The 19,082-nt window shown below is 40.5% G+C and overlaps 1 protein-coding gene across 1 annotated transcript in view; it reads right to left on the bottom strand.

Moving 5' to 3' along the window:
• The window catches only part of cdh23 (cadherin-related 23), a 358,315-nt gene that overhangs the window by 84,766 nt on the left and 254,467 nt on the right, over positions 1-19,082 (bottom strand). Inside the window, exons 16-22 of the mRNA XM_072677393.1 lie at positions 15,718-15,823; positions 15,291-15,418; positions 12,378-12,450; positions 9,034-9,150; positions 6,217-6,329; positions 4,997-5,104; positions 27-216 (exon numbers count right to left, since the gene is read on the bottom strand). Of these exons, the coding sequence (XP_072533494.1) occupies positions 27-216; positions 4,997-5,104; positions 6,217-6,329; positions 9,034-9,150; positions 12,378-12,450; positions 15,291-15,418; positions 15,718-15,823 (835 nt within the window). The remainder of the gene's footprint in view (positions 1-26; positions 217-4,996; positions 5,105-6,216; positions 6,330-9,033; positions 9,151-12,377; positions 12,451-15,290; positions 15,419-15,717; positions 15,824-19,082) is intronic.

The following is a 19,082-nucleotide window of genomic DNA, read 5'->3' as shown; positions in this document are numbered from 1 at the left end:
AAGGCAGAGTGGGTGGAGCTGCTCACGGTCAGTGGCTGAGATGACAATGGTCCTCATAAGCTGAGTGGCCCTGGGGTCCAGACTCTCTCTGTCCAGCACTGCCCCGCTGGTGCGGATCTTCCCTGTCCGGTTGTTGATGATGTAGAAGGGGTTGGCTGGACTGATGCTGTACATGACTGTACCGTTCTCTCCATTATCAGGGTCCAATGCCAGCACCTAGAGAGAAAGGGGGACATAGAGAGACACTGAGAGAGAGAGAGACTACAAGCGTAGGCCTCATCATTATCTAAAGAAAACTGGTTCGATCCCTGGTGATGCCACAGCCATGCGTCGCCGGTAGTTCCATAGGGCACAATTAGCCTCACTCTCTCTGGGTGTTTAGGATGACCCTCCCTCTTCTCCATCACTGAGTAAACCACTCAACCAGCGCATGCATCTGTTAGATGATAGTGTTCTCCTCCAAGCGTACTGAGCTCCAATAACGTTACATTAGCAGCAGTTTGAGGTGGAGCTTCATATGGCTCAGAGGAAGCATGTGCTAGCCTTTAACCTGCCAGTGCTGGGAGCATCGTGTGAGGAGTCCTGGCTCGTGGGTGGCAATTGAAAATGACTAAATTAGGGAAAATTAGAGGGAAACCAACTAAAAACACCACAAACAGATAGACATAGTCCTCAGGTGGGTGGCAAATGACATAATGTCACCCTATGCTTCCATAACGGCACAATGGGAGATTTATACCCCCTTAAACCTCAAGTGTTTTTTTCTGTAAGGGAGACAATCAATTATTCACTGCACTGATGAAGAAATGCTGGAAATGGTTTAATTGGTCATTAGAGGAACAAAAGGGCCTTCGGGTCTTTAATTATTGAGAAACGGACGCCAAGAGTTCTGTGTATGTGTGTGTGAGAGAGAGACAGAGAGAGAGAGAGAGAGAGAGAGCAGGAGATCAGGGGAGTAAATGTAGATCATGCTTTTACAAGTGGCAGTAAGGAGCAGATCATTTTAAAGTTCACCCAATCGATATAGAGCCTAATTACAATACGCCACTCTCCACCCAACCACACAAAAACAGTGGACGAGTACACTCAGCCTGGCCTTTACAATGCCCTTTTTTCTTTAAGTACATCTACGAAAATCACGTTAGTAAATAAAAATAGTGAACCTGCCTAGTGTATATATATATATATATATATATATACATATACACTATACAATATGTATTTTTTTTCTTTTCTGTAAGACAAACAATATCTCAGAAAATCTAAAAGTCTCTAAAATATCTCCAAAAATATCTCTAATAAAATGCAGAATTATCTCCACAAACACATTTTCAAAAAAGTCTCCAAAAATATCCAATAAATTATCTAGAACTATCTCCAAGGGAAAATAAAGGGAAAAAAACTCAATGAAAGTCCATGTACATTTTTTATTTGTCCATGTACAAAATTTATTTTATTTTATTTATTCTGAAATACTGCTATATTCACATTTTGTCAAAAAGTGAAGAACATCCTAATTGTAGAGGTTTTTGCGTTACAGTGCTGACATCACACTAAAATCCAGTGTCTGAGTTGTGCATGTATGACATCACACACTAAAGCACAACAGATATTGTAGATTTGCCTTAATGGTCTCTCTCCTTTTTATTGCTGGAGAGCCACATAAAATGACCTGATCCACCAACACACCACACAGCCAAATGAGAGTTTCTAAATGAGAAAGTAAAAGTAAACCTGACCCTACTGTAAACCTAACCCTACTGTAAACCTAACCCTAATCTAAACCTGACCCTACTGTAAACCTAACCCTACTGTAAACCTAACCCTAATCTAAACCTGACCCTACTGTAAACCTGACCCTACTGTAAACCTAACCCTAATCTAAACCTGACCCTACTGTAAACCTGACCCTACTGTAAACCTAACCCTACTCTAAACCTAACCCTACTGTAAACCTAACCCTACTCTAAACCTAACCCTAATCTAAACCTGACCCTACTCTAAACCTAACCCTACTGTAAACCTAACCCTACTGTAAACCTAACCCTAATCTAAACCTGACCCTACTGTAAACCTGACCCTACTGTAAACCTAACCCTAATCTAAACCTGACCCTACTGTAAACCTGACCCTACTGTAAAACTAACCCTACTGTAAACCTAACCCTAATCTAAACCTGACCCTACTGTAAACCTAACCCTACTGTAAACCTAACCCTAATCTAAACCTGACCCTACTGTAAACCTAACCCTACTCTAAACCTAACCCTAATCTAAACCTGACCCTACTCTAAACCTAACCCTACTGTAAACCTAACCCTACTGTAAACCTAACCCTAATCTAAACCTGACCCTACTGTAAACCTGACCCTACTGTAAACCTAACCCTAATCTAAACCTGACCCTACTGTAAACCTGACCCTACTGTAAAACTAACCCTACTGTAAACCTAACCCTAATCTAAACCTGACCCTACTGTAAACCTAACCCTACTGTAAACCTAACCCTAATCTAAACCTGACCCTACTGTAAACCTGACCCTACTGTAAACCTGACCCTACTCTAACCCTACTCTAACTCTAACCCTACTGTAAACCCAACCCTACTCTAAAACTAACCCTACTCTAACCCTACTGTAAACCCAACCCTACTCTAACCCTAACCCTACTCTAACCCTACTCTTAAACTAACCCTACCCTAACCCTACTCTAAACCTAACCCTACTCTAACCCTACTCTAAACCTGACCCTACTGTAAACCTAACCCTACTCTTAAACTAACCCTACTGTAAACCTAACCCTACTGTAAACCCAACCCTACTCTAAACCTAACCCTACTGTAAACCTGATCCTACTGTACACCTAACCCTACTGTAACCCTACTCTAAACCTAACCCTACTGTTCCTCCAGATCGTTTGCTACTATTCAGAGCATCTGTAGATAGTCTACAGGTGACATCTGACCCAACATACTTGTTCTCTCATTGGGTGAAATGGTGGGTTTTAACCTCCTGGCAGGTCAAATCAACAGTCCTTGCAGGCCATCTCCGGCCAGCGCTGAATTAGAGACCTTTTTATAAAAAAACATTATGAAAATACCCTAAATTGATCAAGACCAGAAGAGGACCTGCAAACTACTGATTACAAAAAACCAAGAATCAAGCAGTTCCTTTTGACTGTCAGTGCATAAATCAGTGCAGGAACAGTATGACTGTCTGTACAGGAATGAAAAGGCTTCCCAAAAGAGCAGATGAAGTGAAGCAGTGGTAAATTACAGGTAATAAATGCCCGCAGGCTTCAGCTCTTTCTTTTCTTTCCTCCCTCCTGCTCTCTTGTCTAGCTTTGCCACAGGGACTGAAAGTGATTTCACCTGGCCGACAGAAAACCCGTCCGGCATCTCTGCAGGACCTTAAAGATCACCATGGAAACCAGCAAAAGCCAGTAATTAGAGGCCTAATTACTCGCACAAATTCAAGTCCACTGGCCAATCGGCGCATAAGGGCGGAGTCGAGCACCCTGGGCAACTTATAGAGGAATAGAATGATACTCCATAGATTTAGTTTAATACACACGCACTACCATACACATACACATATACACACACACACACACACACACACACACACACACACACACACACACACACACACACACACACAGTCTCAGTTTCTGGTTTTAAAGACAACAGGTTTTTCTCTCATGTGCAGTGTGTCCAGCAGGGTAATAACCTATGCATTCTGACTCTGGGCTATGTTTTAATTAGTCATCGCAACCCCTTAATTAAGCTTGGCGCTGGCCTGTTAATTAATGGACATTCAGGGGCTTAATTAGCAAAAATACGCCAACGACAGGACAGGATGAAGGGCAGAGAGGTTTCAGCATGTAAACATTTATAAGCAGCAGTGTCTAAATACACTCCAGCCATACAACAATGTACAAAAAGACAAAATCCAGTATGAATCTGCAGTGTGTGTAGTTTTTACAGCCTGACTGTAGTAACTGTGGAGTGATTGTTAATCCAGTATGAATCTGCAGTGTGTGTAGTTTTTACAGCCTGACTGTAGCAACTGTGGAGTGATTGTTAATCCAGTATGAATCTGCAGTGTGTGTAGTTTTTACAGCCTGACTGTAGTAACTGTGGAGTGATTGTTAATCCAGTATGAATCTGTGATGTGTGTAGTTTTTACAGTCTGACTGTAGTAACTGTGGAGTGATTGTTAATCCAGTATGAGTCTGCAGTGTGTGTTGTTTTTACAGCCTGACTGTAGTAACTGTGGAGTGATTGTTAATCCAGTCTGAATCTGTGATGTGTGTAGTTTTTACAGGCTGACTGTAGTAACTGTGGAGTGATTGTTAATCCAGTATGAGTCTGCAGTGTGTGTTGTTTTTACAGCCTGACTGTAGTAACTGTGGAGTGATTGTTAATCCAGTATGAATCTGTGATGTGTGTAGATTTTACAGTCTGACTGTAGTAACTGTGGAGTGATTGTTAATCCAGTATGAATCTGTGATGTGTGTAGATTTTACAGTCTGACTGTAGTAACTGTGGAGTGATTGTTAATCCAGTATGAATCTGCAGTGTGTGTAGTTTTTACAGCCTGACTGTAGTACTGGATTTTAATCCAGCAGTGTATACCGTTTTACAGTATGATATTTGTATTACAATAAATATCTGTGGTAACTGAATCCAGTATGAATATGTAGCGGGTGCACATTTTACAGCATGATAGTAGTACATGTGGAGTTCTTTTAATCCAATATGAATCTGTGATGTGTGCAGATTCTACAGTGTATTTGTGGTGCATGTGGAGCAATTTTAGTCCAGTAAGAATCTGCAGTGTGTGCATATTTTACAGTACAACAGTAATACATGTGTATGTCATTTTAATTCAGTATGACTCTGCAGTGTGTAGTTTTTAAAGTCTGACAGGAATACTTGTGGCGAGGATGTGAACGTTCTGAAGCAGACTGAACACTGGACACTCTCAGGATACTTACAGATATCACATCAGTATTGATTGGACTCATTTCCACAACGTTGGCCAGATAGGGCTCGTCCTGCCAGATGGGGGCATTATCGTTAATGTCAAGTATGGTGATGTTCACCTAAGGGGACAGATAAAACTCCAGTGAACATTAACAATATTTCTACTGATTATTTATTGAATATAAACATGCTATAGATTAATGGCATAAACATCATTAATGCATTATTGAAAAATGAACTTAGCATAAACTTAGCATAAATGAAACTCAGTGACCCAACCACTCTGGTCACACTCTGGTCTCATATACATATGTGAACTCATATGTGTATCCACACTGTGATCTGGGAAAATGGGCTTAATATAATGTCAGCTGTTACAAATGAGTACTGCCCAATATACAGCTTTTATATGACTTTTGCCATTGAATTTTTGATGTTCCAGAAACCCTTTAACCAATCACATGTTTTACTATGTGTGACAAGCGTTCTAACCAATCACAGTTCCAGACAGATGTTTCTGTGGGTGCATTGATCAATCAAGGCATTCATGCAGTCCAAAAAAAACCCACTAAATCCTTTGTAGATGCACTTCCAAAGACTAAACATCTGATTTCACAGTCATTAGCCAGGCCCTGAGTTGTCTTTCACTATTTACCATATATTTATGTAAACCGCTGAGCCATAACATTAAAATCAGTTGAAGTTGACAGCTGAAGTGGATGACTATCTGGTTCCAATGGCATCTGTCAAGGGGTGGAATTTACTTATTAAGCAGCAAATGAACAGTCAGTTCTTGAAGGTGATGGAAGGTGTTGGAAGTAGGAAATGGGCCAGCTTAAAGATCTGAGACACTCTGGCAAAGACTCAACTGTGATGGCTAGGCAACTGGTCAGAGTATCTCCAAAACTTCATCTTGTGGGGTGTTCCTGGCATGTAGTCGTTAGTACCTACCAAAAGTGCTCCAAGGAAGGACAACTGGTGAACCGGCAAGAGGGTCATGGACTCTGACCCTAATATATACAATCGATGGAGGCCCGACCTCCCAACTTACAGGACTTAAAGGATATGTTCCTAATGCCTTAGTTCCAGATACCACAGGGCGCCCTCAGAGGTCTTGTGGTGTCCACGCCTTAGTGGGTCAGAGCTGTTGGCAGCACGAGGGGAACCTACACAACATTTGGCAGCTGATTTTAATGTTAATGGCTGATCGTTATATAGTTTCAGTTGTTACCGTGGCGATGCCTGTCTTCTGCAGAGGCCCCACCCCTCCGTCCACTGCTCGGACAATCAGGATGTACTCAGACTTCATCTCACGATCCAGCAGAGCTGTGGTGGTGACCTCTCCTGCACACACACACACATACACACACTCACTTATTTCACCTCACAATCCATAAGGGCTCCATAACAGAGGGCTTAATATGCTAATGAATATGTTTGACTGACCGCTATCTCTCACTGATAAACAAAATGTTGTTTACATTACCATGGCAACACACAGCCCTTTTTTTTCACTCTGTGATTTCACAGATCTCTAGGGTTTACTGAGGTTCTGGTATCTGTATGTGCTGTGCCAGTAGGCTGCTATACAGGTGGGTGGAAGGCAGTTGATCTTTCTGGCTACGGTGCAATGTGGGGGGACATCCTATCCATCCTCTGCTAAATACTGCAGCGAAGTGGAGAGACGATGGGGTACACTGGGCAGCCGCTCCCCCAGCTAAGTCTCAAGCTTTAGCTCGCCACGTTGCTCAGACTCCAAGAGAGGGCGGAGCCTTATTATTGGTCAGGGTTAGGCTGATGTAAGCCTGACCCACTTTTAGGACTGCCCATGCTACATTGTGAGGAGAGCAATACTGGCGCAATACAACATACATTGGAAAGATTTTCATAAGACACACTTTTACACTAGGGGCCCTGAGGAGCCAGATTAACATCATTAGAAAGAAAACTGAGATTTAGGTCCCCTATTTTAACAGTTTACAAATATACTTTGACTGAATATATTTTTACCAAGTAAATAACAAGTACTTTTGACTTGCGCTACAACAAAGGATGGAGCTCAGCAACTGCCCATTGACTTATACTGTAAGTGTGTTTCAGGTAAAATAAATGGCTTTCTCCTCTTTTCTAAGTACTGGAAAACACATCAAAATGACTATCAATTGTTATAGACTGTACACACAGACATGGCAGATTAAGTGGAAACTGAACTGCACTGCTATTTCAGACAATGCTTCCAGCTTAAATGCTTAGGCATTTCCTTTCAAATGCAAGGGGACACATTGACTGAAATATTGACATCCACTGTTTGTAATCTCTCAAAGCTGGTTAATAAATCTGGAAACTTTCCCTGCATGAGATCAGAGAAATCACACCCAGCAGAACTGATTTCAGTCGAATAGCCAATGCGAGGGGCCTGGCCAGTAATTTAGACAGGCCAATTTCATGCATATGTCTTTTAAAAGGCATCACTAAACAGGCCCAGGAGTTTGTTACTGGCAGACAGGATTACTGTAATGCTCCCAATTGCTTTTTACAACTGGTACAAAAGACAGAATCTTTTTTACATTTCCTACAGAATGAACAGAAAGCACATATTACTGCTGTTTAGTGGGATTTAAAGCACTCGGCCGATCAGCAGCATACTTAACCGACTGTGTGCATTACATACTCCATTACATCTGACAATTTATACACCCAGCAAAGACTATTATCAGTACACCCATTAGAAAATTAAAACAGCTACAGCATGTTTAGTCTCTTATGTTCCGTAAACCTTACCACTCTTTTTTCTTCGATCCAGCTTGATCCATCAGGTGATTCATATAGGAATCTGTCTCTACCCTCTAATATCTTCTGAATACAGTACAGCTGGAGTGTCCATTTCTGGCCAGGCCAGTGGCAAATATACAGTACACATGACTGCTCCCCTCACATTTAACACCTGACCATGTACCATGGTTCGTGCTGGCTAATTAACCGCAGGAACAATAAGAACATCAGTGTCAGCTGCTAAGTTCACTTCTAATGATCATGTGCTATTATTAACATACTACTTAATAAGCTAGGGTGCGCTGTGGGACGCTGCTCATGTCAAATGTCAGTCCTGGCAGCTAAAATACTGCAGACTTTGGTGTTTCTCCTCATTTAACCCACCTGGCTTCAACTCATTCAGCTAATTAGCGAGACCTATGAGACTCGAACACAGGTGAAACCCTGCAGCCACACAGGCCCTTTGCAGATAAGACAGGACACCCCTGATCTAGCCCTTCATCCCTGGTCAGCTGGAGAGCTGTCGGCTGGATATTTTTGGCTGGCAGACCACTGTCAAACTAGCAGTGATGTATGAACACTATGAAACACTAACACACCACTACCACCTCAGTGTCACTGCTGCACTGAGAATGCTCCACCACCTCTATAATATCTGGTAAGCAGTGGGTTCCTTTCTAATAATGAGAGGAGCAGAAGAAGGCTGGTCAATTGTAAAGCAAAAGGTCCATACTCTATAGGTATGCTTTTGAGTCCCAAGCTCTAAACAGCATAAATGTGCTATCAAAGGTACAACAATGTCCTTAAGGTTCAATCATTAAGATTGAACCTTAGCCCAGAACTACAGAGACATTTTCCACAGAAAAGAAAATAGTCCATAACTAGACTTTAAGGATGATTTCCTGGACAGCTATTAAGCCTAGTGCGAAACTACACAGAATTCTGAAGGGACATTTTCAATATAAAATAAATAAATATCAATAAATACATTTTCCACTGAATGTACTTCATAACAACCACAGTTTACAGCACAACAGGTAAAATAACACATTATGTTACCTATAATTCTTATATACCTATATAAGGGGTGGGCAATTCCAGTCCTGGAGGGCCGGATCCCTGCACAGATTTTTGCTTTTCCTGCTCAAGCACATCTGTTCAACTTAACTGTTAATTGCCAGGTTTAGTCTGGCCCTTGTTGCCCACCACACCTGACACATACAATACCTAAATATATATACACTCATCATTAATTTTTATATGACCCATCAATTACCTGACCGTGTGTTGAGTCTGAACTCTGAGGGGCCTTGAAGTGAGTAAATGAGAGAGGCTTGGCCAAACTCTCTTGATGCATCTTGATCTATGGCTGTCACAAACAACACCGTCGCCCCTGTGAGAGAAAGAGAGAGAGAGAGAGAGAGAGAGAGTGAGGGAGGGAGAGAGAGGGAGATGAAGACCAATTACTGTAGAACCACTCCAGCTGATAATGAGCTTACGAGAGTGAAGCCAATAACAGCAGAAGATAACAGAGATAGAGCGAGGCAGAAGAAAGGCTGAAGACAGAACGGTGCAGAGTTCTAAAGGCAGACGAGCTTAATCTAGACCATAAGCTGCACTGATGAGTTGGACTGGGAGAGTGCTTATGGATTTTAGGATTATCACAGCGCTCAGCACAGAGAAAGATAGAGAGTGCAAGCCTCTGTGCCGCTCAATAGACTTACAGTGACCAAACGAAAGGCCACCTCAATCTATGAGATCTACCACGAGCGTACACTTCAAAAACACACTTTAACAAATCACCACTCACCATCACTGTCCCTAAAAAATACACTCACTCACTCACACACAAACACACACACACTTGGGCACGACCAATATATTGGGCTGGTTATTAATAATGGATAATACTGACAACCCACAGTGTAAAAGTAATACCAAATAACATCATTTTTAAGTCTTTTTGGCTGCAGCAGAACTGAAATTCAAACTGATGATCTCTCCAGACCAACCTCAGACAGTGGTCCCACTGAGAAACCCAATATAAGCTTTTTTCATAAAGGTGTATTTAAACACAGCCTACCATCATCATAGTAAAAATAGGAAGCATTTTGTTACAGTGATTCTATTACAGTTAAGTCAGCAACCTCATTAATATCAATTAAATGATGAATAAATAGCATTGGTCACATGGTACAGAAATAAGACCTGTTACATAATGTAGGCACATTTGGGTAACGACACATCACACACATAATTAGACTACTGGATACATTTGTGTAATTACATATCATAATTCCTTTACTAGATACGTTTGTGTAATTACATATCAGAATTCCACAATTTGTTACATTTGTTTAATTATATATCGAAATATTTACCACTTGTTACATTTGTGTAATTGCATATTAGAATTCCTCTACTTGATACATTTGTGTAATTACGTACTGGAATTCCACTACTTGTTACAGTAGTGTAATTAAATATCACAATTTCACAACTTTTTACATTTGTAATAATGAAAGTACATGCACATTCACACACACACACACACACACACACACACACAATACACACTCTGGCTCTGTTTGGCCCTCTGACAGACACTGGGCAGTGTGAGTGTAATTTTCTTCAGCAATTGGAGAGAAAGCTATTGTCTAGGACAAAAGCATAGAGTGAATAAATGCATATGAATGACGAGCCTTTCTTTCTCTCTCTCGCTCCCTCTCTGCCCTGGACACTCAGTCTCTGCAGGCGTCTCGCCCGGCCACTTAAAAACCGCTCGACAAAATAAGATGATAAGAGAAATGAGGCGATGTCAGGGATCAGGGGCAACAAAAGCGACACAAACAAACACACTCGAGCAGCAGAGAACATAGGAAGAAGGCAAATGACTTAAGGCGACGGGGGCTTGTGTACAGGCGATTACATGGTACCTATAAATTTGGGTGGCAAAGCCACAAATTTCTATACAACGCTCTACAATTGTGGCTGATGCTGTAGGAGGCCGCGGGGAAAATGTTATTTCTTTATTTCCGAGAAGCGTGCGGCAATTGTAAGCGCTGCCTTCTTTTGAAGAAAACAAATAAATTAAATAGAGCCAGATTCAAATCGATAGGACTTTCCATTACGACTCTCTAATTCATGATGAATTGGTGGCAATGCAAATGCGCACAGCTGCCTCAAAAAGGGGTGAAATTGGGGAAATGAGGAAGATCCATGTGAAAGCATTAGTGAACAATGAGTGTTAAAAAAAATAAAACGCTGCTAAATAACAGCGCTTGGAAAACTTGAGACATGCTTTGAATCTCGTTTGCCCAGAAACGGCCTTTGTGATTTCAGACAATGAGCTTATGGTTCTGAAACTCCAGCTGAATTGATGCCAGTCTGGTTCAGTCATGCTGTAGAAGGACTGGACAAAATGTGCATTAATCAGGGGTGTTTCTAGACTGCTGGTTGCACTGGGGTATGTAGAATTAGGAGGGCACCGGGCCAGGCTTCTTATTAGTCAGTTGTATGGGCAGACAAGTGCATGATCTTTCATGACTGACTGAACCTAGAATAGTCACCCATGGTGTGGATGCTGAGACAGTAACAGCTGCTAAATCCGCTAAATGAACTGGTATGTAGGTTTGTATATGCGTGCTGCTGCATACTTGCCTACCTACTGTGAACTCTGTACTGAGAACAGTAGCCTGACTGAGCTCAAAATAGTAGGTGAGACTGGTGAGACCAGTAGGTGACAACGATGTGGTAATAGATAATGCGAGTGGTAGCGCAAATGAACTGAAATCAGACGTAATTAACAAATTTAACACGTTTTCTGGTGTTAACTGATGAACTGAAATCAGACGTAATTAACAAATTTAACACGTTTTCTGGTGTTAACAGGCCTAGCATAATGTGTAAGGCATTTACCCTACCAAATGGGCTGTTCTGACACATATGATGACATATCAAATCCATAGTATCCTGAGTATCACTGTTTTTTTTCTTCTATTATCTAACAATTTTAAGCGCATCACACTGATTATTTCTAAGGCATCTTCTCTCTTTTAGCTGCCATAATCACGTGGGAAAGAGAGTGTTGTGTTATGAGGCGAGGTGGTGTGGATGCCTGGCATGAATACAATGCGTTAGCAAGAACATTTTCTAGGTATTAAACTGAAAACAGTAGAATTCCTGAGTAAATAGCCAATATATTTACTCTAAAAACAAAAAGAGTGGTCTGGTAGGTTTTCTGGCTACGTCACATGTCTTTACATACTTATGTCACATGCACAGTCTCTGAATAAGGATTCGACACTGCTGGTTACCTAAGCAACCACGACGCTGCTAACAGTGCTAATACAAACAGAATGGCTACTGCAGGAGCTGCTGTGAAAATGAAGATACCAAACGTAGAATTGGTACTGAGGAGGGCGCAACAGAGTCCTCGCTAAAACCAGGATAAACATTGACTTGGCTTTTGAAAGGAGGCGAGGGCTCCATCATTTGCATATTTGCATATCATAGCCGGCTGGTGTGTCAGTACTGCAAAGGCTAATTTTGCAACAGCACTCTATTGCGTAGCCCTACTGGAGTGTAAGAGGCTTGTGGAGAGCATCATTCTGAATGTACCTGCGACCATGTTCTCTGGGATTCTGACGATGTAAGACGGCTGGCTGAACTCGGGAGGGTTATCATTCTCATCCTAGAGACAGAGAGATGGAGAAAGAGAGAGAAAGAAACGTACAGTCAGTTTTATAGAACTTAGATAGAATATCTGAACATTTTGTGCCCCATAAAACAGCATCATGGTTCACCCTCAAGAGCATGTGGACTTCCACCTGCATGTAAAGCTTATATCTAACCCTGCTTGCAGACATGAAACATCCTGCAGCTGTTTAATTCCAGGATTTAATCAAACTGAAAATTAATACTCTCATTTTTATCTAAACCTAATCCTAACCCTCACCCTGGCCCTAATCCTAACCCCAACCCAAAGCCTAATCTTAACCCTCACCCTGGCCTCAACCTTTACCTCAGTCTAATCTCCAGTTAAGATCCAGTTCCAGACTGGTGTCAGCAGCAGGTCTATAACAGCTGGTTGAGGGTGTTGAGATGATCTGTATTAGACCTGTTAGATGATCAGTGACTTCTCAGGAGAACATCTACAAATATGAGCTTGGAGTCTCCAAATAAAGTGAAAAAGACCTGAATTCAATAAAGGGCTTCAGCAAAAATCTATTGACAATGACCATGTCAGTTTTGTGAACGCCTTATGTGGCTATCATGTAGCCGTATGAATGCTGCCTTTAGCAAAATGTCAGAGAAAGTGTTAGTGCTGTTTATCTGATGGGGACACTTTGGGCGGTCTGCCAGATCTTCCATGTTGTTATGGGTCCCATGTTCTCTGTACCTCCTAATCATTTTTAAACCCTGATAGTCCTTTGACACCCTGCTTCCTTATCCAAGCAGATCTAATCTTACCAGAAATATCTTCTGAAAAATGAATAGGTTGTACTTTTATGGCTTTTTGACTTGAAACTGAATAAATGAGAGGTGGTCATTTTTTGCCCAGTGCTGTACATCGAGTGTGTTTTTTACAGCAGCTTGGAAAATGGCTCAATCAATCAGATTTTTTAACTGTTTTATGAAAGATGGTGAAAAAGTGGTAAGCTTTGCACACAGGTGACACTAGTGGTTCTCACTTAACAAAGAACCGAGATGCTACGCTGAAAACAGCCATTGGTTTGTTTGTAATAAAACAAAAGTTATGTTTAAATGATGTTAGAATGAAGTCTTATTTTCTAAATTGCTATTAGTCAGAACTGGATGAATTCCAGAATAATCTGAATAAACCTTTAATAAGACGTTTAAAGGCTGTACAGGAATGAATAAGTAAAACCGGGAGAATGACAGGCCCCCAGTTCCACCTTAATACCACTCTGTAAAAACAATGCACACATGCAGTGACTGAGAATACAGCCAATATACACACACGCACACAACCGTGCGGTTAGCTAAATGCCCCAGCCCCCTGTTGTTTTGCAGCAATTGAAATGTGTCTAATCATAACCATGATAATAAGACAGGGAAAATGTCAGAGAGAAATATCCGTGGATAAACTAACTGAGCCAGCGGACTCAAGAGAGCTCAGAGAGTGCCTGAATTAGTAGGCACATGCACACAGACACACAAGCTTGCACACACCAGGAGGGCAAAACACAAAGGGTGCAAAACCAACCATGCAACAATACACTGTTCACTGCTTCAGTTATTCACATTATTATTTATTATGTTGCAGAATATGTATGTGTGTGTGTGTTGGTGTACTTGTTGGCTAAACCTTGCATGTGGGCCCACACTATAATGAACTAACCTTTGCTCCACCCATGGATTTCAACTTTATTCAACCGTTATTTACAGAAATGTAGAAAAATAATATACTTATTTATATATTTATATATTACAAACATGACGACTTATTCAAATTTATTATCTCTTCTTCTATAGAGAGCTTTGGTGGCTTTTGGAGTCCCATTCATTGTTCATCAAACACTGCCCATCATTTGTGCTCTACTGAATGTACAATGTGCTTGGACCCCAATGATTGCCACTTGCGATGTATCTGAAGACTGATGCTCAACTTCTAGGCTTTTTATGATGCTTTGCCATATCTAGATATCATCCTGATACTCATAACGGACTAAGTGATCAGGTTTAAACGGAGTCTCAGTTTTCGAATGGCTCCTGAGAATTAAAGTATAAAACAGGCTGAGATGGCAGGTGAATATATATAAAGCTAGGCTTTCAGTTCAGCCTAGTCAAAACCCAGTATAGAACAAATGAGGAAAAACTATGTCTACAACAGTGCTAATTCCTGTTAAAGGCCCTGTATGGAATTCTTGTAGTATGTTAGTGCTAAGCTACCGATAAATGTACGATTATTTTGCTGGAATATCTGAAAACATTAAATAAATGTTTGTTTGTTTGTTGAAAACATTTGGTTGATTCTCTTGTCACATATGTTGGTTGCTAAATATGCATGCATTCCAGTTAATGAAGCTCTAACCAGTGAGAGAGCCCACTTGGCTCTATTCACCTAGATACTGTGGAGAAAAATCCATTTCCTGTTTACAACCAAAACATAATTAAATAAGACTAATACTACAGGAACGCACAGAGTTGTATTACAGCAGACATGATGATTTTGTTAAATAAAAATGAAATAAATTACATGTTTGTCATGTTTTTTTTTTCTCAGAATCATTATGCCCTGGGGGTTCCTGAGGATGGCTCCTATTTAATTTAGTGGCAGGAATAACAAAACTGCTTTTTTATAAATGATCAAATTCTTAATGTTCACCAGTGATAGAATGAAAGTGATAGAATCACAGACTTTGTTTCGAGTCGGTAGATAAATCTGCTGCTCACAGCCGGATAATAATGGTTTCCCTTTGGTATATGCACCAGTTATATAAAGTGTATATTTGGTCTATTCAGTAAATAAGAATGGTCTATCCGTCAGCTGTACAGTATAATACTTACAAACAGCTCTACAGTGATTGGCACAGTGCTGTTCAGGGCTGGATTCCCTCCGTCTCTGGCCATCAGAGTCAGATAGATCATTCCTCCAGGAACCAGCTCATAGTCTAATGGTCTGTTCACCATAATCACTGAGAAGGAAAAGACAAAAAGACGTTAGAACACATGCAATGACGCATAAGACGAATGAACGAGCCACGTATGGTGTTCTGTACACTCCCTCTAAATACACTTTCACACTTAAAAGCCTCAGATTCAATCCTATCCGTCACTGAGTGGTTGCACAGAGCATTTGCTATAAGCCTAGTGTAATAGCATAGGTCATGGTGGCTAAGGAAGTGTAGCAAATGCTAATCTTTGCCATGTGAGTGTGTATTAAATTGGTGTTAAAGAGTGCGAGCGGGATATTTTAGCCTGAGGGCCACATTACCTGCATAGCCTTCCACCATGGTAATGCTGAAATAACTCTGGAACTGCGAGGCATATATGATGGAGTAGGTCAAGATGTTATTAGGAGGAGAGTCCTCATCGGTTGCCTGTGAAAAAGAGAGAGAGAGCAGAAGTGAGAACATTAGAGCTATACTGACATGCGCTGGACATCAAACTTTGCTTTTTATAATGTTTTCTTTGGTTCTTTGGTTATAATGTTTTCTTTTGTTTTCTTTGGTTAGCAAGTTTTCTTTGGTTATAATAACTAACAACTGTTGACACAGATGTGCAAATACACAGACACAGCTTGTCTAGTCCCTGTAGAGAAGTAGTCTTAAAAGAATAGGACTCTCTGGAGCAGATAAACATGAACATAAAGCACCCCAGCATTGAGCTGTGGAGCAGTGGAAAACTGTGTTCACTGAACGCAATCAAATCTTCACAGCAATGCTCCAAAAAACCTAGTGCAAGGCCTTTCCTGGACTATACAGACAGACACTCCAACAACAGCAGGATAAACTCTTTTTAACACCTTAGATATTGGAGGAAACAATGAATAAGCAGGTGTCCCAATATTTCTGTCCATACAGTGTAACTGCACTTTTTTGTTTATTTTCTGTTCATTTGAACATATTTCATGTTAAATATGTGTTAGAATCAACACCAAGTGAACTGTGCTTATCTAGCATTGTGGTGACATTACTGACCTATTTTATCATCTTGGTGGTATCTGGCACATTACAGAAGCACATCATTGGCTGTTCATAACATCACACCGACCCACAAAAAAACACTACCTGAATGAACTACATGAATTTCCCAGTAAGAAGCAAATCTTTCTAATAACATTTGGCCACACAGGCAAGCCATCAGTAAGTACACAGAAACTAACTGAAGTAAATAAACCAATATATTCAAAAAGTTAAAAGGAGTACCATGGCAGACAGTTGTAGGAACAGAAAACAAGGAAGATACATTTAATAATGATTTCAGTGCACATTAATACAGAACAAGAGAATGCCTGTGATATCCTAGTGCTATCTTTTCCTGTTCCTTTTGTATTGCCACTGCTTTTGACTATGCAGTTCCTGTTACAGTTGATACAGTATTGATATAGTTTATAATTGGATGCCCTGTATTGTGCCTCACTCAAAAAGCAGTTCAGGCTGGCACTCTTTAGGCTACTTTTTATATCACAAACAGGGTATTTTTTGCAGCTTAGTTTCCATATATGGACTGAAAGAACAGTACATGTTTACATTTTACATCAAACTGTTTTTTCATGATACCGATTCCTTAATCATAATGTTACCTTACAGACCCTAAGGAAGAAAACGTTAATTTACGTAGTAATTTATTTAATTTTAATTAATAAAAGTGTCCTCAGACTTTTGTAATATCAACCAGATAAACGTTTGGCTTCTTCTTACAGATGTCAGAGTCTTCATGTCTAATATAATAGAATAGTTATATCCAAGGCATACCAACTCAGCAACATTTATTTAGTTATTTAATTAACTTCTAGGTGTCCTCAGACTTTTTATGGACAGTGTAGATTATTTATAAAGACCCAGTAACAAAGCAGGTTTCCGAAATCTAATGAATACGCCAATGAGGATCCTCTGAACGTCAGGAAGGTTACAGGCAGGTAAAGCTAGAAACAGTGGCAAATCGGCAGGTCTACAATTTTAAGCGCCCGCCGTTTGACAGCCTTGCTGAGAGAAACCCCCCCCTCCAAAAAAACACGTTGGCCTGTCAATCACCACCAGCTTAGCGCTGAAGAGCGTTATTAGGCTGCTGTGGCGGTGTGTGGAGACAATCAAATGCTGACATGATGTATTAAATGCTAACAGAGTGAAATAAATACCAACGCTGGAATCTAACGAAAGCTGAAGGGTGAAGTGATTGGATCGTGCCATGGTGGCATTTAGCCAATGAGGGGAGACAGTGCTGAGAAAAAAGCATATCATGAGGATTTTTGGAGTGTTGTTGGGAGTCCATGACATGTGTCCAATATGAAAACTGCTGTAATATCAACCAGATAAACGCATGGCTTCTTCTTACAGTCTTACAGATGTCAGAATCAAGAGTCTTCATGTCTAATATAACAGAATAGTTATCATCAAAGGCATGCCAACTCAGCAACAACATACCACACCACTGCCTGGGCGGCACCATATGAACAAAATACTGGTGTTTCGGTGATTCATTGTTCATTGTTTCTTATGAAATCAAGAGTATTACCAAAGAGTTTCTCCTGCTTTGGTTGGAGTAACTGTCTCTACTGTCCAGGGAAGAAAGCTTTCTACTAGATTTTGGAGGCGCATTGCTGTGAGGATTTGATTACATTCAGTAATAAAAGTGCTAGTGAGGTCAGGATGTTGGAGGATAACCACCCCACCTCTTCCTAAACTCCCTAAACCCCCAGCTTATCAAAAGTATTGGATGAAGCACCATCATCATTCCACAGAACATAGCTCAATACCAGGGGGGCTTTATACCCCTCTAGCCCACGCCTTGCCTTAGGCATGGTGCTAATATGTTCATGTTTATCTGCTCCAGAGAGTCCTATTCTATTGGCAGTACATCTCTACAGAAACTAGACAAGCTGTGTGTGATTATACTTTTTAACTCTAAGATAAGATAAAGGAGCTGAATTTATACCAAAGCTACATAATAAAATATAAATAAATAATAAACACATTTAGTTTGTGCATGATAAACATGTGTTGTGGTTCAGTTTGGGATGTGATGAAAAAAAAACTGATTCTGAGAAAGAGAGAGTGAGCAGGGGAAAAGGGGGCTGAACAGAGGAGTTGACTTTCCTCTACCTCCATGTCTCTCATCCAGGAAATGTATTTTCTTTTTTTCACATGCTGTAAATGTGTGTGTGCAGTGTTGAAGTTACACATATTTCTCTCCAGTCTTCACACACACACACATCCTTTTCACTGAGGCTTTTCTGAGTTTTGCTGACACTGTGTATTTTCAGTGGGGCGGCCATTTCTCACAGCCATTATATTAATAACCACGGTGTTCAGACTTACAGTTATCTAAAGACACACACACCCCCACACACACACATCCACGCTTATACTGTATGACTGTTTGTAAAGGTCTACAGGGAGCAAAATATGAACATGGTTTTTAAGTGTTTATAGGTAAATTGCACATGAACACACACACACACACACACACACACATTATACTATTTGTATTGAGGACAACCACAACTTTTTATTGTACCGAAATAACATTATACACACACACATATATATATATATATATATATATATATATATATATATATATATATACACACACACACACACACACACCTAAACCTAACCTAAATCTTAACCCTAA

The sequence above is a fragment of the Salminus brasiliensis genome, chromosome 4 (genome assembly GCF_030463535.1).
Source record: "Salminus brasiliensis chromosome 4, fSalBra1.hap2, whole genome shotgun sequence".
Lineage (NCBI taxonomy): Eukaryota > Metazoa > Chordata > Actinopteri > Characiformes > Bryconidae > Salminus > Salminus brasiliensis.
This window is presented reverse-complemented; position numbering and strand designations above follow the sequence as displayed.